Here is a 25,629-nt window from a genome sequence, read left to right as displayed (position 1 = left end):
CCAAGGATTAAACCCTAGCCCTCACCAGACACACACGTTGCTGCCATGGCAGCTGGGCAGACCACAGCTGTGGTCGGGGTAGCACATCCAGTCTGTTTGTGCCTTTGAATGAGGCAGCTAAAGTCTGCAGACTGCAGTTTTATTTAAACTGGAAGGTGGTGTGGGTCATTCAGTAGATGGGGTTAAAAGATGTGGTCATTACAAGCCAGCCAGGCTTTATCATTTGACATCCATTTGGCCAGAGTGCACAGAGAAATTTACATATTTTCCTGGATGACTTCCCTGTTTCTCCCAGCCATCTCTAAGTTTTACTTGATGAAAGCATCTTTAATTGCATGGTGCAGGGGCAGTGCTGAAATTCTACTCGCAGCTTTCTAATGGTGACTGATTCTCACCAAATCCAAAGGGTCTCAACTCATTAAAAACCCCCTTGACATAAGTATCTTCCACCAAAACGCAGTTGTTGGTTTGAAGAGCGTAATGAAGTAAGAAAAACTAGGTGCTCTTTAGAAAAATTGAAATGATTTTGACTAGGTATGTCAAAATACAGACAACTACGCTAGTATTCTGCACCCATGGCAGACATCACCAATGGATGGCCCACCAAATCCAATCTAGGCCTCAGGATCCTTCTCAACACTGTGTCCTGTGAGCTGACACCAGGAGACTGAATGGGCAGGAGACAGGAACCTCTTATCATCCTTCTATTAGACAGTGAGCTCTTCAGTGACAGAGCCTGGGTCTTCTCTTGTTTGTTTTTCAGATGTTGGTATTACCAGTAGTGTGGAGCCCATAGTAGGAGCTCAGAAAACATTTGGTGAACTGATCCGAATTCTTGCAGCCACTGTGCCTTTAAGTAGCTATGTCAGAGTTCCAGAATTCTCTGGAATTTACTTTCATTTGTTAGTGAAAACTAACAAATGTTAGTTTCTAAAACTCCAGAATTAGATGAATAAAGAGGCTACTTGTGTGCACTTTCTGGGTTGATTTATTTACATCTGGCCATTCTTTCTATGCATTTTCTAATTTAGCCAGGAGTGGGTAAAATTTATTGGCAACTTAATTAAAAGGCTCTGCTTTTCTCCTTTGACTTTTTTCCCCCTGACTCTTCAGGGGTGACAGCCCAGTTCAAACAGCAGAGGCAACTCTGGTATTATTTAAGGACTACAATTCCTAGTGGTCTTAAAGCTAAAAGGGCGTCTCCCCTACAAGGTTGGCCATTGTCTCATGACCCTTTCTTTCTAATGCAATGGGAATGAAAATCATACCCTCTGTCTATGGAGGATGGGAGGAGAGGCCAGGTAATTCTCAGGTCCTGATGGGGCTGGTTTTAGTCAAAGAGAACTGACCAATGGAAACTGGGGGAGTGGTAGGGGACAGATTTGAAAGACACATTTAGAAGTCAGAGGAAAATCGCCCTGAAAGGAAGGTCCGCTCTCATGTGGAGTTGGAGCAAGATCAGAACCAGAAGGAGAGGGAGGAAGGGAGGCGAGGCGAAACTGCATTGGTTGAGGGAAGTCATAAGGAAGGGCGCACTTTTGAAGCCAGACTGTCTAGAGGGATCTATGAAACACCACAGAAATGTCAGGGCTGGAAGGACAAAGCCTGGGGAAGGGTGATGAGACAAGAGAAGCAGAGAAGGAGATCCCATAAGTCATGGTGGTGGAGAGAAGGGGTCAGAGATGCTTAAAGGAACATGAGAATTTAAAAGTGGAAAGTGGTCTAATACTGGGATGAGGAATTCGGAATCAGGAAAGAATTAGACAGAAGGAAGCAAACTGGGGAAGAAATCATAGGAGGGGAAGAAAATTCCTGCACAGTTTACACTCTGTGGGGATGCCCTCAGCTGTCAGCTTTGGAGTTCAAAGAAGCCCCCTTCTAAGTGGCCCATTTCGTTTGTTAAGACCCAGAAATGAATGAAAGAGGTCAAGAGGTCAAGAGAGTTGAGACCAAACCAGGAGCTCACCCTCCCCTTAAGCTAATGAAACAGGAAAGCAAAATCCACTGAGCTGCATTTTTAGTGGCCTTGAGTTAATTGCCTGAGTTTTAAACTAAAAGGGGACGCCCATTGGGGGAGAGGTGGGGGCAGTCAAATGACAGTCTGGAGCCTGAGTGCCGGGAGCTAGTTTCCAGTGGAGCACAGGGGCCCGTGATGGTGCCAAGAGCCCCTTTGATGCCACCAGGAACCCTGCTAAGTGATATTTTAATTAAGCCTTAAGTGACATATCTCCTGTCTGTGACTCTGACGGCTTTTTAATTCAGGTCCCACTGCAGCACAGAGTCTTAATATTCCTTTACAATTCCCAGTTTGCAGGGGAAGGTTTCCATGACAGAATTCTCCTTCTCCCTCCAAAGCCCGGCCCCCACCCTCCTCTCCCACCCTCGATCTGCCCGGAAGGTCTTTGTGGGCCTCTGGAACTGGGAGACAGGCAAAGGCGAGATTTCAGGCCTGAAAGGAAAGCGAGACTTACAGGTACCTGACTGGACAGACTCAGGTTGGCGGCCGGCGTCTTCTTCTTGCTGCCCGTGCTGTTGGCATTGGCCCCAGCGCTGCTGTTGGAAGTGCTGCTGGTGGAGTTTTTCCTTTTCCTCCGTTTAGTTGTCGGTTGCCTTGTGGGTTCTGCTGCAATATGGAAAATGGAAGGAGGATCAGTTCCAGGGCTACCATCGGAACACTGTCCCTCCAGTGACTCTGTTTTTGTAAATTAAAGAGCAGACTATTTACACTTTTCCTATTTCTTCTAACTTCCTGAAAAATAAAAGGAGAAGCCGATGATTTATTTTCAGCACAAAATGTGTGAAACTCTTTTCTTTAGTATCTTGATAAAATGATTTGTATTTCATTGCTCTTTCTGATTTCATCTATATGTCTGGAATCTATTAATATATCTTAGGGGTGAGTTACAACACTATCATAATTTGAATTTAAAATATTATTACCGGTATGAATTTGGGGAGGATTTTTTTTTCTCTGGTTTACTTTCTTCTTATAACAAAAGGAGGGCTCTGGGATCCCTTGGGAACCTCTAAGGAATGCAATAGTAACTTAGTTAAATTTGTGAACTAGCGAATAACTGTGACATCTGCTGGCTAAGTGTCACAGTGCAGCCCAGCTCTATTACGCCTTGAAATGCTGAGGTAAAAAGAAGAGGCATGTCCATTCTATCAGCCATCAATATGTAACTTAGGGATTCCTGAGCTCAGTAGAAATACCCATGGTTTGGACCCTGGTGTTTAAAGGATGCTACTAATTTCAAAATTCCTGGGGGAAAAATGTCTTTGTATGCTACAGCTAACATATTAATGAAAAGAAGCTAGATGTCTTCCAGAAAGGCCTGTTTAGAAATAAAGAAAAATATTTTGGACCTAAAGGATGGGGCAAAATCTTAATGGAAGCATAGGGACCCATGGAAATGTGTGGTAAGAAGAATTTTAATTAATTAATTAATTAATTAGCTTATTTATTTATTGTGTATTGGGAGCATTACTCAATGTTTTCATCTTAATGTTTTCTATGTTATTTTATATTCATTGCAACTCTATTAATTAGGTACTATTATAATCTTTGTTTGGGGAAATGATAAATCTTCAGAAGCCTGTTAGAGGCAGTTACTAATTGAGTTGGAAATGGAATGTAAGAGCATCCTTTTCAGTAACCCTATTCTAGATCCAACTCTGACGGGGAGAAGGTAAGCCAGGGCCACACTGGAACTAAGTGAGGGATCTTTGTAGCATTTTCTTAGCACACCAATGCTGCTTCTGATGCACAATGTGGAAGATCTCCTTTAAGGCGCATTTCAAAGATGACTTATTCCACCATGTCATTCCTGACTTTTAATGATGAATGAGATTATGTTTCTATTCATACCTTATCTTTTTCTTTCATAAATATTGTGTCTCTTATGTTTAAAGATTTTCACCAAAGGGCCTATCCAACAGGTTGGAGAAAAGTTGAGCTGTACATTCTAAAGTCAAGAAAACCCAGGTTTCCCCTGACAGGCATTGCCTTCCCTTGACTTGAATTGGAAATCTGCTGCTTTTAAAAAAAAGTATCTGTACTTTTTTCATGGAATTTGGGAAAAATATACTTAAATCATATGTTCTGGATGACTCCCACTGGCAGTAGGTAGCTGTGGTAATAAAGTCATGAACTGAAGACACAAAAACCTGCTGTAACATAGGCTTCCATTGATTAGCTTCAAGCTAACTTGGGCAAATTACTACTTTAAATCTCAGGCCTATTAAGAAAATGGGAATAACAAGAAATACCTCATGACATTATTGTGAGGATTCAATAAGAGAATTGAAGGTCCGTGAGGGCTGGGACTTGTGACTGTTTCATATGTAGTGGTGCCCATTGTGGCTAGAGGAGTGCCTGGCACCAAGTAGGGGTTCAATAAGTAATTGTTGAATAAATGAATGAATTAATCAATAGTATATGAATTCAATATGCATGTTTGGGAAATATAAGTGCTCAAAGCATTTAGTGGGTGGAATTGTTTTTCCCGTAGAGACGTATTGATATTGAAAGAAAAAATAAGGCCAATTTTAGCACATTTAATATATTTGAAAAATAATGTTCTAAATGTCTAAAATTCCCCTAAGGTGGGGATGCAAATATTCGGTGTAAAATAATGCTCATTTTTCTCAGCTTTCTAAATATGTACTTGGTTACATCTGCTCTTTTCATTGTATATAAAACCCCTGGCCAATTCCCAGAGGAAGGTGACCATTATGTTTTGTGATTCAGAAAGCTATGTGCCTCATGTTAATAACTACTCTTTATAAAAATAATTTTTAGCGAATGGATACATTTTGCTTTTATGATCAGCAAGGCTCGACACATGCCTAGGAGTGAAAATGTATTAGCTAGAAAGACAATTAATGATGACTTGAAGCAGTAATTTTAGAATCCCAGCAGGAGACTATAGCATCTCAAACTGCATTCTAGGGAAGTGAGAAAAATGGAGTCTTTTATGTGTTCTTTTCATGATCAGCGTACCCTTTGATAATATATGTCTTAAAAAATAGAACGCTGTTTATTTTCCTTCCTTCTCTTCTCTCTGCTGCCTTCCTATTCTCCCCTTCTTTCTTCTTTCCTTCCTCCCTCCCTCTCTCCCTCCCTCCTTTTCTTTTCATGATTTCTATCATTCTTAAAAGAACACACAAAATCACAATTAGCCATGAGCAGCCACTGCTCTTGTCCAGTGGAATAACCACTAGCCTGGGAGACAGGAAACCTTGGTTCTGATTTTGGCTTTGCCAATATCTTCTTGGTAACACTAAATAAATCAATTTTCTTCTGTGGGTTTCAGGTCCTAATTTAGTAAGTGAGGAGACTGTGGAGGATGGTCACTACATTTAAGAAGGACACTCGCTATTCACAAATTCAATGTCTCTGGGTCCAACATCATGGTTAGAATATGACTCATAAACAGCCACTTTTCCTGCTACATTTATGAACACTTCCTTTTCACATAAGTTCATCCTCCGAAGAAGCCTCTGAAAAAGCACGTCGAACGAAAGTGAAGAGCGAGGTCGTACCTGGCGGTGCCACCATCCGCTGCCACTTCTGAAACAAGCAGGTCTTCAGGCAGTCTCGGGGACTGAGGTTGTAAGTTTTATGTCTGGACATCAGTTCCTGCATTGGCTCCAGGATTACACACAACTGCAAGGAGTTCAAAGACATTGGTGTTTCACTCCTTGATGATATTATTTGCAATAAATAATGTTAACAGTTGGAATCCATTAGGAAACTTAAAGGTAATTTTCTTCTCCCCTCCCACCCCCTGTTTTCATTTTCTCTATATATGTTTAGAGGAAAAGAAATATTACCAACACTTAATAATGTTCACTGAATTCACCATCATTTATAATATCATAGTCGAGTGTGATTTATACACACACATACATGCACACACGTACATACCCACACATTCTGTACAGGCTGTCAGGTGGGTATATGTAGCTCTATCCTGAATTCAAACAATTCTCCCTGGTTAAAGGAGAAAAAGCTCTCTTCCATGGAGCACAGCATGCTCTGATTTCTACTCTGGTTTTTGCTGTTGTTCTGTTTGTATAACCACACACTGAGTTACAATGCTAGTTTATGTAGATTATGTGGCGTTGAAAGCCATCCTTTAAACTTTGGAGAACAAAGTGACAACTACAGGTACGTTTTTGATCCTAACTCTCATAAAGGGCCACGATGCATACTATTTTATTTTTATTCATGTTCTTGTTTGTATTTTACAGAAGATGAGGTTGTTGATAACATATGCTGAGTCTCATTCAGAGTGGGAGCCTGTACTGTGGTTCTGCACACGGCCGCCTTCTTCTCTCCTTTGGTTAGATCTTTCAGCTTTACTTTGGTCCAAGACATCTGACGACAAAGATTAATGAATGAAATAAGAAAGGATTCCTGTGGACTTTCCTGAATTCCTTCTTGGCTGGAAACCGATGAGAATACTGCTGCATTGAAGGGACTGTATCTAAGAGGGCAAGGACCGCAACTGGGAATGATGCATCCATCGCCCTTGCAATCACGGCAGTACGAAAGCTGGCAATTCCTTTCCCATTTGGAAAAACGTCATTTTATTATGAAAGGCAGGTGTGCAAGCCCCACCTTCATCAGCCCATCTTTTCTACTACCCCTTCCATTCTGTCATTTCTTACATGAGTCATTCCCTAGAGGTCACACTCTTTTTTTTTTTTTTTTTCCAAATGCTGTGTTAGTTTCTGGTGTACAATCTAGTGATTCAGTTATACATACACATACATTCTTTTTTCATATTCTTTTTCATCATAGGTTATTACAAGATATCAAATATAGTTCCCTGTGCTATACAGTAAGACCTTGTTGTTTATCTATTTCACATGTAGTAGTTTGTACCTGCTGATCCCAGATTCCTAATTTATCCCTCCATCCTCCTTTCCCCTTTGGTAACCGTAAATTTGTTTTCTATGTCTGTTCGTCTGTTTCTGTTTTGTACATAAGTTCATTTGTATCTTTTTTTAGATTCTGCATATAAGTGATAGTATATGACAATTGTCTTTCTCTGTCTGACTTAATTCATTTAGTATGATAATCTCCAGGTTCATCGATGTTGCTGCAAATGGCATTATGCCATTCTTTCTTATGGCTGAGTAGTAGTATTCCATAGTGTGTGTGTATATATATATATGTATACACACACACATACCACAGCTTCTGTATCCAGTCATCTGTCACACTCTTCTTTGTCCTCTGGGTTCCCTCTACTTGGAATTCTTCCCCCTACTCTTCCTGGCTAATGCACCACCTATTGATAATCTAAACTTTGCCAAAACCACTATCCCCATTTCAAGGCAAACTGTAATCTCCTTCCATTTGCAGCTTCTTTGGAAGAAGGGACAAAGATTTCAAAGCCTGAACAACACAAGCACAATGTGAGCCAAAGAGACAAAGCCACTCAACCCTGGTGCATAGAGCTGTCAAGTAATGAGACACGGGTTAGTTATGATGCATCTTCAGTCTTGTTTATCTCCTTGTTTACTTTGGAGTCATTTTTGAAACCTAAAATGTTAATAAGAAAAAACCTCTGAAAGAGGGAGGGTTACTAGGCAATTAAGTTCATATTCCAACCCTGCAAATGTGTATTCCTCTACTAAGAATTCCTCGCTGGAAATCAAAGTATGTGCCAACTACAGACAACCTCATCTTCCCCTGCCACTCACACCAAACAAAGTGAAGGATTCCACCAACCTCTCTACACATAGAGATAAGAATGGATTAACCATCAAAGAAGAACCACTGCTAGATTCAGCCAGGGTCAGAAGATGTTTGCATCTCTTATTAAGCTAGGACAGTAAGAAAAGCTTTCAGAGAAATTCTAAGGACTGGGAAAACTTTTTCTTTTAATTAAAAAACAATATCAAGGTTTGCAAACCATCTCCTTTTGGTCCATTCCCATTCTTGAGAAACTGACTTACAATGGATATAAAATACATGGATGGCATGGAACAAGCATGGATTCAGAAGCTGAGAGATCTACGTATAGATTTTGATTCTGTCACCATGAGCATATCCCCAAGTGAGCTGCTCAATCATGCTGGGTCTCGGTTTCATCTGTAGAACCATACCCATCTTGTATATTATTTGGAAAATTTGAGGTACTTTGTCTTGGCACATAAGTTCAACCAACAGTAGCTATCAGGATTATATGTTAGCAACCACAGCACAGATCACAAAGCAAACCACATTTCTATTACTTTAAATCAGCGAGCATTTATTGAGTTTCCTCCTAAATGTCAAGCACTTTGCTTAGGTGTTGGGAACATAACTATGAGCGTAACACGGTCTCAGTCCTCAGCGAGTATTCAGCCCCTCTGACTTTAGCACATTAGGAAAACAACCTTGTGTTTACACTTCAAGCAGTTTAGAAAATCACATCTTACTGAAGCAAATATTTTCATTATATGACAAGTTAGATGGCAAGTATTTTTATTATATGACAAGTTAGACCTATTTGGACCTCGAAAGGGTTATCAGCACTGAACGTGCTAGGAAAATGGGAGAGTTGTGTTTATTGCAAGAATCCATGAGCTCATTATCTTTTTTTTTTCCCACCGCCTTTCCTCTCCGGGTTTTGGGCAACACTTTTTACCAGGTGCTAATCCTCAGGATTTATCCCTTCCCCCTGTAAAAATATCTTACCATCGCTATAACCCACCCCAAAGGAATTTGCATCTCTGAATACTAATCAGGTGTCCCCAAAGCCATTTCTCTTCCAGTGCAGGGGAACAGGGTGGAGAGGCAGCCCGCCCCTTATTCATATATGCAAATAAGCCTCCCTCTTGCTCTGCGATGTGGAGCAGAAGCCTTTGCCGGGCTGTGTGCTGTAGGTGGCAGAACTAACTCAGACAAGCGCCTGCCTTCTCGGGCAGCAAGCCAGTGCATCTTGGCAACAGCAAAGGCCTGGGGCCCTTATGAAATGAGATCAGGAAGACGGTTCGGGGAGTAGGTTCCCGCAGTCACTAGCCAAATCCTTCTGGAGCCAGGATTCCTGCTCTCCTTGAGGTCTCAGACCCCCTTGAGAATCTGGTGAAGGCTCTGCAGTTTGTCTTCCAAATTTTGTACAAGATATCTGGAGGGAGGTTTATGAACCCTCTTACAGGCGCATCCATTGACTCTAGGTAAAAGTCCCCTGTTGGTAATATACATGATCCAGGCAACAATATAGATGCCTTTGCCCCGACACTAGATACACACACATGCACGCGTGAACACACACGCATGCATACCCACACACACCCACACACCACTCCATCCTCAAGGGCATGTTAATGGCACTGAGCATAATAGCACAGGGCCCTGTGATTTTAAAGAATGATTTTATCTGCAAAGTTGTGACTGCTACAAAGTTCCCAGTGGACTAGTCCCTTTGCCAGAAAAGAAAGGCCACAGACAGTGATATCTGCAACCCCGCAGCAGCCTGTGTGCCAGGCTGCGAAGGAGTTTGGTCTCCACCCGCGCTGGTGTTGGAGATGGGAAAGAGTCTCAATCTAAAATGGAACCGGAGGACAAAGAAATGGAGACTCCTGCCCTGCCCTCAGAAGACGGGAACTTAAGAACCAAGAGACCGGATTCATGTAAGGACTTGATTCAGAGATGACGGAAGCTTACTTCCAGACCAATGAACGCCGCCAAGAATCCCTCCCCATCCTCAAGCCAATAAACTTGCTGCTGGGGCTCTGGCTGGACTTCTCCCTCTTTGCACTCCTTGTCCATAAATACAGCTCACCCCAAACCCTCAACAGACTTCTAGGAGCTGACTACAGCATTCGTTTCCCTAACTACAGGCTCTCCACTATTCCTGAATAAACTCCATTTCTGGTCAATTGAGCTTACTTTGCCTTAGTTTACCTCTTTATTTAGGTTGCCTGAGGATACCAGGAGGAATCCCAGGGCACGGGTGGGGGGCAGGGGCCAGCAAGGCCTGAGACCTCTCTTTGAATACAAACTCCCTAAATGTGTAGTCCCTGCCAGGTCCAGTTAGGATCCTGAAGAAAGTCCCTGCCTATCCCAGCAAGGCTCTCAGGATGCCTTTTTATAGATTTCCTGAAAGTTTGAGACTGGAATTGCTTCTCTTAGGCTTCTGATTTCATTTTCTGCGATTCTGCTGCAGCACTGACCCTTTGGTGTGAAACCAAAACCTACAACCACCCCGTTAACTTGCTGTGTGAATGAAGGAGTAAGTGGAAGGATGGATGGATGAATGATTAACAGAGATCTTGGCCAGATTTATAGCAAGGAGTCATTTGCTAGTGGCAGACAGATTAGGCATTGTCCTCTGGGCTTAGAGGTGATGAATTTGTCCATTTGATAAATAACTGACTGCCTCCTCTGTGCAGAATGCTTTGCACACATGCACATGTATCTACCCAATTACTGCATGGCCTGGCTGGGCCAGGAGATCTTACCTCAGTCCCAGGACTCCTGCCTTTTCATAGTAACAAAGAGCCTAGCAAATCTAGATGGCATACTGTTTGGCTTTGTTTTGTTTTCATCTGACACTTCTGGAGAAACTTGATTCTCCTTAGCTACACACTCACGCTGGTTCTTCTTGCTCACCTCCTGGCCTGAGCCTGGGGAGAGTGATGCCTGGCAGACTTGGCTCTGGCCTAAAAAGCTGATGCCTTGGGGCTGGCATCTGGCTAGCTCCCACAGCTGGGTCTTGACCACTGAGATTTTAATTCAGTCTTGTCCAGACGATGGATGACATCCTCTGAGCTTGAACCATCTATTCTTTGCATATAAGTTTGTCTAGGGTTCCTAGATCCATAGCAGATCAGGTTGCTCTTGCTTCAAAGACCTTCTCACGTATTGTCCAGAGTTGCTTCTTTGTTACAACGCTAGAGTTGAACAGCTATGACAGAGTCTATCTGACTCACAAACTCCCCAGATACTTACCATCTGGCCATTCACAGAAAGGTTGCTGACCTCGGTTCCAAACCAGTGCTGTTCAAAGAAGGTGGTCTTCACTGTTTGCTAAGTTTCCATGACAGGATAAGGAGCTTCAGGCAGAGAGAACTCAGTTCATTGCTTCCTTCCTTGAGAAAGTCTTGTGTCAAAAAATTAGTCAGATGAACTGAACAATGTGTTCAACAAGGTAGTTGATTTATATTCCTGAGCAAGCTCCTTATTTTGGTGTGGATCACTAAGAGTTTGCAGTCTGGCCCTGGTCTGCGAACCACGTTTGAGTCACACCGGGATGAGCCTTCAGGTCCTCCAAGGTCAGGCTCAGATCTCACATCCGTCTGTGAACATCCCCTCCCACAAGGAACTCTTGCGTCTATAAGCGCTTACTCCCAACCTATGTACATCTCAGTGCTTCTGCTTGCATTGGGAATTTTCCTGCTTCAGCTCCTTACCTACAGCAAGCCCTGTTTTACTTTGCTCTGCCTTTTATTTAACATGGTATGAGGCATACTCAAATATTTGTTGAGTCAAAACTTAATAATCTCTGCAGAGCACCCAACCTATGTCTGTCCCTGGGGTGTGTACCTGACATATATTATATCATTAACCCGCACCGCCTCCTGTTACCTTTAACGGGTGAGAAAACTCAGACTCGAAGCCATTAAGTCACCCAGTGCTGATATCAAAAAGTGTGATTCTTATAATATACCCAAGGCTACATAGCCATTTGAAAGGCAGAGGAGAGGTTCACAGTCGGGTCTGCCTGGCTCCGGCCCTATGCTTTTCACTCCTCACTGCTCTGTTGTATACCTCTCTGAGTATGAATGACCTAAATCTCTGCTAAGAGACCAGGTTCAAAGGCTCTCACTATCTCTCATGTTGTTCCTTGCGCATGGCATTGATCTACGCACAGAGAGGTGCATGATACAGAAGGGTGCAGACTTTAGAGCCAGATTCCTCTGGATTCAAACCCCCAAGTCTGCCGTTTACTAGCTGTGTGTTCTTGGCCAAGAATTTCAGCCTCTCTGAATCTTAGTTTCCTCACCTTTAAAATGCAGATAATGATCCTTATCTCTGGAGGTTTGAAACAATATACATAACTCCTTAATGCAATGCCTGGACTGAGGTCAGTGCTCAAAAGATGGAAATTGGGATTATGATAAATACTGGTTGCACCAGTGGCCCATCTCCACTGAGCCAGCAGATCAGTGTGTGAAATGACTGGTTGGCTCGTCTAGGAAGTAAATCACTCGGTCTCTCTGAGACTTAGGGAGCCACTAGGTATAATGTTTGAAGGATGGTAATCAGGTCAGTGGTACCTGGCCTTTTAGTAGCTAATGTCTCTGATAATAGTCCATTTGCAGAATTCAGTGATAAATACAAATCCACAAACAGTAGTCCTTTTTCTTTTCTTTCCTCTCCCCTTTTTTTTCTTTTTCTTTTTACTCCTCTGGCTAAATCCAAGTTAGAAAGAGGATGGGGGATGATTCAGAAGCAAACTCTTATCTAAGGGGGAAGGGGTCTCTCCTAATTAAGAAACAGATCATCAAAAGATTTTAATTTAAAACAATAGAAAAATATAACATACAGAATCTAAAAGGAAAACAAAACAAAACAAGCAGATAATCCCATGTAGAAACAGATAAGAATGAATAATAGGCATCCACATGAGTAAAACCCACTCTGCCTTAGAGGATGAAAAACAAGGGAGAGAGGAAACGCTTTCCCTTAGAAGCTATGCAATTCCAAAACATCAGATTATGACTTGAGTTTATTTCCTGATAGGATTAAAGGTAGACTGATTGTCAAATTCAAAACGTCCTCTCTTTTATCTGAAGATTCAACCAGGGGAGCCTTTGCCTTTTCTCAATTGTTTTGCAAATTGATTGCGTGGGGAAGTTATCACATCCGGCCCTGGAGACAGGCAGCTCGCTCCAAGTTCTGGGAGAGGAGAGTGTGCAGCAGCTGTCACTTGGGTCTTGGTGGGACCATCCTCTTCCAAAGCAAGAGTCACGCATGCGCATTTCAGCATCTATGACTTGCTCTCAATTTTAAGGCTGCCAGGAAGAGCGCGTGTGCAGGACCACTGAGGACGCTGGCTGCTCTTCTGACCTACCCTCAGGAGAGAAGCGCTGGGCTAGCTTCCTGAGCTGCAGAGCAAGCTCACGGTTTCTGATGCACCAGTCAGGCCTCTGATGTTCATTCTCTTTCCTTCCCACCCACGGACTTGATTTCTCTGCGGTGCCGTTTGGTGCCAGTGCCCCTTCCACGTGCTCCTGTTAATTGTCTTCTTGCCCTTAGACCCCACCCTTCCTCCCAGCTCTGTGTTGCATGGGACAGACCCCTTGTGCACTATTTCCCAGTTATTTTGGCCAAGTGGCTATGGGTGAGGCTGGGCCAGTTGGAGGCACCAGGGGATACTGGAGGAAGGTGGGTTATTTTGCCAGGGGTGCCATAGCAAAGTGCCACCAACTGGGTGGCAGAAAACAACAGAAACTTACTCTTGCTCAGCTCTGGAGACTAGAAATCTGAACTCAAGGTGTTGGCAGGGTCGCCCTCCTTCCGAACTCTCTAGGGAAGACTGCTTCCTTGCCTCTGCCAACTTCTGTTGGCTCTGGCTGTCTTTGCTGTTCTTTGGTTTGTGTCTGAATCACACGAACCTCTGCTTCCATTTTCACATGGTCTCTTCCTCTGGGTCTCTGAGTCCTCTCCTCTTCTTACAAGGACCTCAGTCATTGGATTTCCAAATAAGGTCACATCCTGAGGATCCAGGTGAACATGGATATGTGAGGGACATTATTCATCTTACTACAAGAGTAGAAAAAGAAGTAAGGGTATTTCTCATCCTCTCTGTGGTTCAGATGGCCTCTCCAACAGATGTCACCAAGGTCTACTCTAGTCCCAACATGGCCTCTCCAACAGCTGTCACCAAGGTCCACTATGGTCCCAGGTCCTGCCAGGTAGCCTAATAGTAACACCTCCTGCCATTCTCCCCCAGAGTGGCAGTTGCTAATCTTAGGGCTGCCTCATCTTCCCCCGGTGGCTTTTTTAGCTCCAACTCTTTTATAAATAATTTGCCATATTAAATTTCCTCTATTAAATTACCTGGTGTGAGTTTTGTTTTCCTGGATGGATTCTGATTGACATTCATGGTTTGTTAAAACATTAGGCAATATCTAAAAGGTGTGTGTGGGCATCGTATGTAGGCGTTAAGCATGCAAATTTGGCTTGGGTTCAAATTCCAGCTACTTCATAACTAGGTGACCTTGAGTGATTGATTACTCAAGCCCTTCATGTCTCAGTTTCTCCATCAGAAAAGTTAGGATAACAGTACCTAACTAATTAGGTTGTTAGGAGAAACAAGAAAATCCACTGAAACTGTGTACTAGGTTTTAGTATGGGAAGTGCTCTATGCATGTTTATTATGATGAGCGTATAACCAAGAAGGGTAGGGGTGTGGGGCTTCGTGGAAGACATTCTGAAACTTGTCAGGACACACCTTTTAAAATTTTACAGATGGTGCCTGCCCAAGGTATATACACATATACATTCACACAGCTTAATAGTTAGATTTTGGTGATACAATGGATGTTTAAAATGTTTAGTCAACATTTATTTCCTGTAAATAAGTTGTCTTGACTACTGAGCCATTGCCACAAGTACCCTATTCATGTTTTCTACCAGCATCTCAAATTCTAGGGCATAGTAGCTGGAATGTTTCTAGAGGAGAAAGGAAACATCTGCCTGGAAATACCCCACAATCACTAATACTTAAGGACTGCTGTCTGTTACATAGAGGGTTACAAGCAAATTTCAGGTAATTAAAAAAAATTCTAAGTGACCACTTGCAGTGCTGACAGGTGAGTCACGCACTGAAAATGAAGGCCAGTGGCCCAGAATTACCCTAACTGGCCTCTGTCAGACACTGTCTGTTGTCTGCCACTGTATTAGTTAGGGTTCTCTAGACAATAGAACCAACAAGATGGATGGATGTAGGCGGGTAGGTATTTTAAGGAACTGGCTCTCATGATTAATGGTTAGCAAGTCTGAAATCCATAGTGTTTCTATAGGCTGGAAATGAGGCAGGAGTTAATGCTTCAGTCTTGAGCCAAAACTCCCTCTTCTCCAGGAAACCTCAGTTTTGTTCTTAAGACCTTCAACTGATTGGATGAGGCTCACCCAACAGTCATCTATTTCACTTAAAGTCAACTTTGGGGTAGAGGATAACCACATCTCCAAAATACCTTCACAGCCAAACCTGGATCCGCCTTTGATTAAGTAGCTGGTACTATGGCTGCTGTGAACTGCAGTGTGGCCACTCCCTCCCCAATTCCTGTGGTGGATCCCTAACCCCCAGTGTGACTGTATTTGGAGACAGAGCTTCAGGAGGTAATTAAGGCTAAATGCAAGCATAACGGTGGGGTCCTAATCTGATAGACTGGTGGTCTTCTAAGAGGAGGAGGAGTCATCAGAGGCCTCTCTCTCTCTCTCTCCGTGTGCACGCACTCAGGAGAGGCCGTGTGAGAGCACAGCGAGGGGCCAGCCATCCGCAGGCAGGCAAGAGGCCCCACGCTGGACAGCAAGCCCTGCTGGACCTTGATCTCAGTCTTCCCGCCTGCAGAACTGTTAGGAAATAGACTTCTGTTGTTTAAACCGCCCAGTGCTCGGTGTTTTGTTAAGACAGCCTGGCCGACCAGGACAACGGCCTCCGTCGGTGGACGTAGAGAGCTACACAGCGCCCCCACCAGGCTGTGAAGACTGAGACCTGGGCTGGGTCGAATTGTTTTATTTTTTCAAAATATTCCCCAGTGCCAAGCAATGTGTCTAATATTTGTGGATTAAATGACTCCTTGAATCAGTGAATGTGATTGAATGAAAACCAAAAACCAACAGGTGATCAGACCTCAGAAAATGGGTCAGATCTGGACTCCTCAAGGCCTCAATTTTTGCCCCACAGAACAGCTGAGCGATGCCACTGATGTGGGCAAAGCATCCGTGTGAGCCGGGCTGTCCACAAGCACCGCTAGGCTGAACACGGGACGGCGGTGTGGTGAGCATGCTGGGGTTCCTTCAACCACGTTTCCCCAGCAGGAGGAAGAGAGCCTCATCGACATTTTGATGTGTTTTGTGACACAAACGTGCCAGATATCCCCCAAGGCAAACACGGGCTGCTCAGTGTCCAAGCAGTGGAGACGCCCCTGAGAGCCGACGAGAGCTGATCACAGAGCTGGGAGCGTTTACACTGGTCCCTGCTGTTTCTCACTGGAAACAGGTAGTTTTTGTAACATGTTGGTAATTTTTCCCTGGGAATTAAGAAATGGTGTAGTTGCCCGGAGGTAACATTTAAGCACTAGCATTTATGAATGGGGCCTTATAATCTCAGTATTGCGAGGAAGGGAATTTGGATGTGGTTCTTGGGAGCTGTCAGTGGCGGTTGCCAAGGAACATGGCTGTCTTGTTGGTGCAGTTAGAGTCCCTCCTGAACATTGCCTGCGTGCTGTCACCTTCCTCCTGCGCTGGTGTAAACACCCACAAGGCTATAAAAGACAGCATTTTGTTCTGGGGTTTGGGGCAGCATCCCCCGGCCGCTCTCTGGGAGGATTTCTGGGCTACGGGGAGTGTGGGGATACAGACAGCTCCTTCTCAGTTCTGGGCACCCCGAGCGTGGCTGCCTTTGGAGTGCCTGCCTGCCTGCTGCCTGCCTGCCATCCTGGGAGCTTCTGCCAAGTGACAGCCCTGCCACTCCACTCGGGCACACAGGGAACAAGTGACTTCTCAGGAATGGAGCGCTCAGCTGCCTGCCTGCCCCCTGGACCCCTCCATCACCTGGGGAGCCTTACATCAGCAGCCACTTCCCCTCCCAGGAACAGAAGTGAGATTGGTGGAAAGAGGGACTCATGTTGACATGGCGATGCTGTATGAACACGGAATTGGTGGAAGCTGGAGTTCATTCATTCACTCACTCAGTCATTCAACACGTATTTATTGAATACACACTATGTGCCCTGTGTTTGTTCTAAGTGCTGGGGATGCTGTAAATAGAAATAAAGGAAGTCACTCCTCTTACAGAGCTACACTCTAGTGAAGGAGATAGATATATTTCAAAAGCACAAGATAAATGTTAGTGATGACTACCAAGCGGAAAAAAGGGAGCAGGGAAAGGCTACGTGAAATGTTGGAGTTGGGGGGCGCTGAAAATTTGGGTGCTTTGGCTGCAGTCACTGTGTTGGAAGAATCATGGCTCTGCAGACATGTCCATGCCCTGATCCCTTGAATGTGTGAGTATGTCAGCTTACATGGCAAAGGGAATTAAAGTTGCTAATCAGCTGACCTTGAGATGGAGAGATTAGTCTGGATTATCCAGGCGGGTCCAATTGAATTACAAGGGTATTAAAAAGTGGAAGAGGGAGTCAGAAAGGAGAGTTAGAAAGATGGCAGCATGAGAGGAACTTGGCCTGGCTTTGAGAGCTTTGAAGATGGGAGGGGGTCCTGAGCCAGGGAACATGGTGGCCACCAAGAAGTTGGAAAAAGCAAGGAAACCCATTCTCCTCTAGAGCCCCTCTCTAGAAAGGAACACAGTCCTGACAACACCTTGATTTCAGCACGGTGATAAACATTAAGACTTCTGATCTACTGGAAGGTAATACATTTGTGGCATTTTAAGACACTAAATTGGTGGTAATTTGTTTTAGCAGCAATAGAAAACTAATACAGTCACCCAAAGCGATATCTAAGTAAAGCCCTCTGGTAAGGTTACCATATTTAACAAATAAAAATACAGGATGCCCAGGTACATTTGCATTTCAGAGAATAAATTATAATTTATTACAGTAATAAATAAATAACTCATCCATTAGTTATTTGGTATTTAAATTTAACTGTATTTTATCCAGCAATCCTAATCTCAGAAGAAGTTAGGAAGTGGGATATTTGGGGGGAAAACGTTCTGGGCAGAGGGAACAGCAAGGGCAAAGTCCTAGGGGCTTTGAGGAGCATGTAGGAGAGGAGCCTGTCTGGAGTGGAGACAATGAGGAGACCAGCGGGAAAGGATGAGTTCAGAGAGGTAGTGAGGGGCTGGATCATGCTGGCCTTTGGTTTGAGTGGGATGGGAAGACACTGGAGGGTGCAGGGTAGAGGAATAATGATTTTTGGGGTCTCCTGAGAATGAAGAGATGCTGATTTGTGCAACTTGGTGACAGGGTCTAATCTATTTTTTCACTGCCTGGACCTGGTGCGGAGGATTCAGGCACAAAGCGCTGGGAGGGCAGCAGGCCTGCTGGATAGAGCTCACTGCCGTGCATCCATCGTCAAAAACAGAAAGGTGCGGGGAGATGCGAGCTGGGAGATGAGAGGATTTTAAGAGAAAAAAGTTCATGAAGCAAAACCTGCAGGCTGCAAGGTGATCTATAAGTGACAGGGGAGAGGACAGATGCCTGGGGACCTCACAGCGGTAATGACATTATGTACAAAGCCAAATTTCATTTTGGAACTCAAGTGTCCGGGAACTCGGGGAAGAGCGTGTCCTGTCTACTGTCTCCTCCAGTTTATTCAGAGCAGCAGAGTCTTGACCAAGATCCAAGGATCCATCATATGTCAACTCTTCAAACACATTACAAAGTTTCCTCGAAAAGTTGCAGGAGGGAAGAAAACCATGATTATAAAACTCTATTAGCAGCCTGGTAATGAATCCCTCATCACTTCCAAATATGACAAGCATTCGGGGTTGCCTGGGCTCAGTGCCTTTTGTGGATTTTCTCACCCTCCCAGCACTGTTAACCATACAGGTACACAGAGGAGGAAAGGGAGACCAGAGAGAGTGCGTAACAGGTCCAAGGTCACACAGCTATGGGGACCTCCTTAGCATCTCAGCCACCTTGAACTTAGCCCCCAGATCAGGTCTGCTACTCCCTTCTAATTTTTATGCCCATGCATGTGAACACAGCTTTGTCACCCTGCCTTATCATGAACTGAATGTACGTCTGCTTCCCTAGTGAAATCGGGGTCCTGTGTCAAGGAGAGTTGTCCACCTTTATATCATCAGAATTTGGCACGTAGTAGGCAAGAAGAAAAACAAGTTAATGTTGAATGAATAAATGAAATGCTGTCTCCGAGTCTCAAACGCAGACATTTCGGTGTAAAGAAACAGGTGAGGCCAGGCCACAGGGAGGGCAGGGCCCTGTTGCTCCTTTATCCTCAGCAAAATCAAGTTAGGCACTGAGGGTCCTGCCACTTTGCTGCTTTTTCTCTGGAGTTACAGGAAAATGTAAATATACATCGCTTCTAATTTCATTCTGCTTATTTTCCCACAGAGAGTATTAAAAGTCTCCAGAGAGATCACAGATTATGATTGTTTTCCGTGTGTTTTTCTTCATCTATCTACAGTTACTCACATTGGAAGCTTCCCTTCCTTATCTTCCTCCATGTATTTATCTCATGGTTTTCCTTTTGTTTTCTGTGCTTTGAGAGCATCACTGGTCCTTGAGCCCTTGACAGAAGATCTGTATACAGTGATTGAAGACCTGCTCTTGTTCTAAGCCATGAAATTGATCCAATATACTGGGGCTTCAGCCTCCACCCTTTTTCGGTGTGTATGTGTGTGTATACAAGAGAGTTTAGGGTTGAGATTTGCCTGACCTTATCCTCTTCTGACACTGAATCACTAGATGTGAGGAAGAATGGGTTCCTGGGGCCCTCTGAGAAATGTGAGGAGCCTGGGAGGGGTGCATCTTCATTGGAGGTGGCAGATCCAAAAGGCAGAACTAGCCTGGGGGCCTTCTAGCAAAGATAGGCAAGAAAACACGACGGTAAGTTCACTCTAGGCAACTAAATTCAGGTGGAGTCTGAGATTCTCAAATTATTTATAAGTCACCAAACAGACTCCTAAAATCATAGAATTTTGAAATCTAAATTACTTTTGGACATCTTTACAGCAATGGGGCCTCAGGATGTAAGGGACTGCCTGGTCTCACACTGCTGAGCTGAGGTCTTCTCTCTCCTCACTCAGGGGCTGTTGTTTCTACCACATTGTGACACTTGGTAAGGTGTCCTCCTTCCCAAATGGGACATCTGCTCTCAGTTGGGTCTGGTCTTGGTCCTCTTAGCTGGCTCTCGGAAAATTTTCACAGCCTGTAACCCTCCCAGGGCATTCAGTACTTCCTGTTTTGTTGAGTGATGTGATGTAAGAAGGACTTGAAATGCATTGCTGGCTTTGAAGATAAAGAAAGGGGCCACAAAACATAAAATATAACCCTCCTCCAGAGGCTGGGAAAGGCAAGGACACTGATTCTCCCCTAGAACCTCCAGAAGCAATGGGCTCTGCTACACCTTGACCTTAGTCTGGTGAGACTGGTGTGGACTTCTGAGCCCCAGAATGACACATGCAAAGGGAAGAGCATGTGAGGACACAGGGGGAAAACAGACATCTCCGCATTGAGGAGACAGGCCTCCAATGGACCAACCCTGCTGATGCCTTGATCTTGAACTTCTAGCCTCCAGAAAGTCAATTTCTGTTGAGTAAGCTAAAAAAAAAAAAATTGCAATCTATATGGGCAAATCTCAGTTCAGCCATTGATAGAAGGTAAGTTCCCAAGGGCACACTGCAGGTGGGGTCCAGCTCTCTGTCCCTCATGACCTGAGGTGGAACGTAGTGCCCCAAGTCCCAAAGAAGAGCCAGTTCATTCCTGGCTTCAAACACACAATTCCTTTGATATAAACATAGATGAAACGAGGGTCATCATACACCTCCATTCTTCTGGAATTTTTTGCATCATAAAAGCTTGTCTTGAAGGTCTAGAGAAACTTCCTAAAATTATAAGTTCCCACTTATACTCAAGGAGATGCTCTTGAAGTCTGTTCTTGAATTGTATTCGCTGGAGCCAACACAACAAATCCTAAAAATGCCACCTACTATTCTGGGGGGTTGGCACACAGCTAGCTGCTCTGTTGCCTTTTCTAAACTTCACAAGAGCCCAACAGGCCAACAGCCCTAGGACCTAAGTATCATGATGCTCATTTTACAGATGAGTGCGAGAGCTTCAAGTGACTCACCATCCGTAAGTCAACTCATTTTATCTTCACAAAGATGTTACAGATTAGGACTAGTAATTTTCATTTTCAGAGATGACCACCAGATTTTTAGAGACCTTTGGTGCCTTGCCCCTGTTCCACAGCTAGAAAGTCCTGGAACCAGGTTTGAGCAGAACTCCTTTTAAGCCTATACCCAGAGAGGATCTCAGCAAACAGCAGGTGCTCAGTAAACAGCTATTAAAGCAATGGATTCTTCCAAAGTTTACATTGTCCCCACTACCCTCTGCTATTGCAAAGCTCTCTCTTCCTTTGGCTCATAGTTTTGAAATCACGGCTGATGAAAAAGCATCCTGCCAAGTGCTCTTTCCCGGGGCCAGTGCTGGGCCTCCCGGTCCCTCTGTACCTCCCTGTAACCCTCAACTCCCAACGGTATCTTTCGGAAGCAGCCGAGGAAATGACAACTTCCCAGCGCTCTGCCTGTCTTCGCTACCTTGTGTGAAGTTGCAGAACGACATTTCCTTCCTCTTAATATCTCCAAAAGGCAAACAACACATTATTCAGGAGTTCTGCGTCAAATCCTGACACCTGATGCGTCCGATAGGCAAGCCGTCCGCTTTTTCTATTTGTGCAGCTGAGAGAACTGATCGCTCCTACTGCTCTTGGTTCCCCTCATGAAACGCATCCCCTGTCGCTCTTCACCTGTGTCCCTGGCAGCTCCCTCAGGTTCACGTGGCTTCTCAAACACTATATGTCTTGTTCAAGTCCTTTGGGGTCCAAAATAAATCACCATGGTGTCACCCATTCTGCCGCAAGCCACGCTGGCACGGCGGAGTGGACAGACAGATATATTCAAACCAGGCATGTGGTTTAGGAAAACCTTATTACTGGCATTGTTTTCATTTAGGAAGCCTCTGTCCAAAAGCACCCCAAAGGGATGCAGTTTTACGTCATGGAGGAAATATGCCAACTGATTGTTTTTCCACGAACACTTTGCAGTTCCAACTGATGAAGGAAAGCAGAATCGGACCTAAGGTGAGCACGGCACAATTTTCATTTAGAAATCAAAGGTTCTAAAAAAAAAAAAGAAGGCTGTTTCTAAGATTTCATTTTAGCTTAGCACAATCCGCTTGTGCACTAAAAATAGTAAACAATTTCCTCCCTTTTTATCCTCCTCTCCCCACTTTCCCTTTGAATTTTTTTCTTTTAATTTTCAGTATGCCCAAAATAAGGTTTTTCAGGAGCATAACAAATTACAGATTTCAGGCATCATAATATTTTTTCCAGGTACACACATACACACACACGCTTTCATATTTCTATACCATGGCTAAAGCACAAATGCAGTGTTTTTCACAGAACTGATGTTATTTTTAGACTAAATTGTGGGAACTCTGCAGCTTTAATAAATGGGAGAGAAGCACAGAACCACAGCACGTGGTAACACGCCAACGCAAAAGCTAGCTTGGCCTTTAGCCAATGCACTGTGCTTCGATGTTGCAGCAATGGAAGTAAGAACACCACTTACAAAAGAATGATTAATAAGCTGACAAACTTCCAGGCATTTATTTCCTATTCTTTAGTGCCAGCTGTATTAATACTAGCATATTTTCAACTTTATTAGCAATAAAGTCTCGCAGCCTGGGACGCTTTGGTGTGTTCATGGAGGGCTTCTTAAAGCTGTGGCAAATTATTTGGAGAGGTGAATGTTTGATCATCATTGGTTTTTCTCTGTCACCCTGATAGACCATGTCTGTTTATTTGTCTCCACGACAGCTGGCATTGAATCACCATTACGTTTTCCCAAACTCAACACTGGGAGAAATCTTTCCTGACGGAGGGATTAGCATCTGGTGGTAACTGACCCATGCCAGTTAGTGTGACTTCCTGGGCCATGCTTGTTCAGGGAAGTTCTGTCCCTCCCCGGGGCATCTGCTCCTTCTGTGGGTCACTCTGATATTCTCCGAAGGTCAACCACTTCCTAGGGAGGGAGTTGGTCAGCTGTCTCCATTCCTGCCTCTGGGATAAAGTGATGATGTTAGTCATCTGGGAAGAGGGTGTAAAGTGAAGAATTATGGGATGGAACTACGGCGATCAACTTGTTTACCTGGGACAGCCCCAGATTTTAAAACCAGAAGCCCCACATCACAGGAAACTGCTCAGTTGGTTGCTCCTGATGGAAGAGACACCAAGTTGAGAGGTGGAAGCCAGGAAGGAGCCTGGGCTTCAGAGTCAGACCCAGGTTCAAAGCTCATCTGGGACCAATCAGCTACGTGACCATGGTGAGGCTTTAACCTCCTCAAGCCTCAGTGTTATCAAAACAGGGTGAAATGCCGAGTCTTAGGTCATTATGAGGTTTAAATAAGATAAGACATTTAAGTTGTAGAACACAGTCCCCTGCTCCATCCCCACCACCACACTCATTTCTGAAGTTACAAAATCGTCACGTGAGCAAAGATAAAAATAGTAAGAGTGACCTCACAAATCAGATGAGACAAGGCAAATTCTTGCAGGTGGAAGAATCTGCCCACACAGGAAATCATGGACTTTAAAGCCTGGGTCGGTGGGCTCCGAAGTGGTTTGCGATGGACTCTCAGAAGTGGGTTCTAAAAAAGTGTTGGCAAATGACACAAGCAAATCATATCCTTGATGGTTGTCCCTAAGGCTGCACATAGTCTTCCCAGGAAAGCAAGACTTCAACAGAGAAGTCCGTCTCCTTCACTGTCTCCTGGCTGGACAACGGTTCTTCTGTTAAAGACCGTGCCCTTCACTGAAATTCCATTTTGGGGTTACATAAAAACAACAATTACCGGGAAGTCAAAATTTTTAATTAAATGTATTCAAAGAGAGTACAGATTAATGCCTCTAAGCAAGAAAGTATTTAATGCTTACCGGCTGGCTCGTGCCTGCCGAAGCAAAAACCTCACTGCCAGCAAAGCTTTTAAGTATTGATATTTCCTGCATTAATAATAGTCTAAACCACATTCATAACAATATAATTAGCAACACAAGTCCTCTCCGACAGGACGGGAGGGCTCTGCATTATTAATTACACCAACAGAGCCTTCATGATGAGCACCGTGCTTTAATTTTAGCTTTCAAGGTAAATGATCTTAAACCCAGGGCAGCTTCGCAGAGAAGGATGCCCCACGTACAGCTCACGTTTCTCTGGTGATCACTAAGTAATAACGAACGCTCTGTCCACGGCGCCTTTGGGGATGACGTATGTTTCAAAGACCGAGCTTGAGTGAACTTGGCTGCACTCCCAAATTTTGTATGTGGCAAAATATGATTAATGTCTTAGTAGTGTTTATTCTGTCTCACTCTGCGTCTTTACACCCACGAGCCGTCGTGGGATGCTTGTATGTGGATGAGCCAGATGTCTTACTTAGGGTCTTAGAAATCACGCCTCACCCCAACGGGCTTGCCCCACAATCGACACTGACCTCCTTCAACATTCGTTCTCGCCTCTAGTCCTGGAAGCACTCAGACCAGGGAAATGCATGTTTTATCATCACTGGTTTGGCTAAAAGCCTGTGCTGGGCCCGAGGAAGGAAACAAAATATTGAAACAGAATTGTGCTGATTTATATTCCTCATGCAGCTTAAAAGCTCACTCATTTTTGTGCATTTTCACAAACACCAGGTCTTATCATTTAAAAAATAAGGTTGCCAATTGGAGGGATGCAAAATGATAGGAGATTTTGATTTTCATTTTTCAGCATGAAGAGCACCGCTCAGCTGAGATCCCAACAAGGAGCAGGATGTTAGACCCAGAACGGATAAGGACAGATTCAGATGATGCTTCTGGGGCCGGGGTGGGATTCCCCTTGCTCCCCACCTGTCCCAGCGCTGCCCCGTCTCCCTCATAGAGGCCTTCCCAATGCTGTCATTTACCTTGAGATCTCTCTGCTCAGAACACCCATAACCCACACTCCTCCACCACAATCTAGCAACTTACGGTTCTCTTATTCTTTATGTTAAATTAAAAAAAACCAATCATTTTAAAAAGCCTGTTTTTCAAAGATCTATTTGATATTAGATGGACACTGGGCTAACTTTTGGAGATGCCAAAATAAATAAGACCTGCTCCCTAACCCAGAGGAGCTCTAAGCCCAGTGAGGAATACGGACAAGGGAAAATGAAATTATAATGCCGTGCAAAAAACAAAAACACAAATAAGATCTCTGTAGAAGTCATCAAGTGCTTATTCTATCCCCTCCACCCCTGCCTTACAACCTACGGGCATGTTGAGAAAACAGCAGCGCCCCTCCATTGTAACTTAATGATCTGATCCAGCATAAAGAGGAGCTTCTTGGCTGGGGTCTTACTAACTGCATGAAACCCCAGGGAGGCTTGACCCCCAGCGCTCTGGTCCTTCTTAACACTCAGGACGGGCGTGGCAGGGGTCTTTTGGCTCAGGGAAGGTAGTTGCTCTCTTTTTTGGTTGAGGGTCAGATAGGAGTCCCCGAAGAGGAGTGGGAGTAATGAACTTGCTTTTGAATGTGAAAAAGAATTTGCCAGGCAGAAAGGAGGGAAAGGCACATGCAGATGTATAGAAGCATCAGGCAGGGACGGTCTATTCGGGGAGCGTCTGATAACTACGGAGGGGCGGGGAGGATTGGCAGGAAATAAAGCTGGGAGCCC

General features: G+C 44.2%; 1 protein-coding gene across 10 annotated transcripts in view; it reads right to left on the bottom strand.

The window, feature by feature from the left end:
- Positions 1-25,629, bottom strand: part of LDB2 (LIM domain binding 2) — a 349,965-nt gene that overhangs the window by 4,391 nt on the left and 319,945 nt on the right. For 4 of the 10 annotated variants that reach the window (XM_031436928.2, XM_031436958.2, XM_031436937.2 and 1 more), the window contains exons 6-7: positions 5,545-5,668; positions 2,472-2,623 (exon numbers count right to left, since the gene is read on the bottom strand). In XM_031436928.2, the coding sequence (XP_031292788.1) occupies positions 2,472-2,623; positions 5,545-5,668 (276 nt within the window). The remainder of the gene's footprint in view (positions 1-2,471; positions 2,624-5,544; positions 5,669-25,629) is intronic. The other 6 variants (XM_031436949.2, XM_031436964.2, XM_010991020.3 and 3 more) reach the window with 3 other exon arrangements.

The sequence above is a fragment of the Camelus dromedarius genome, chromosome 1 (genome assembly GCF_036321535.1).
Source record: "Camelus dromedarius isolate mCamDro1 chromosome 1, mCamDro1.pat, whole genome shotgun sequence".
Classification (NCBI taxonomy): domain Eukaryota; kingdom Metazoa; phylum Chordata; class Mammalia; order Artiodactyla; family Camelidae; genus Camelus; species Camelus dromedarius.
This window is presented reverse-complemented; position numbering and strand designations above follow the sequence as displayed.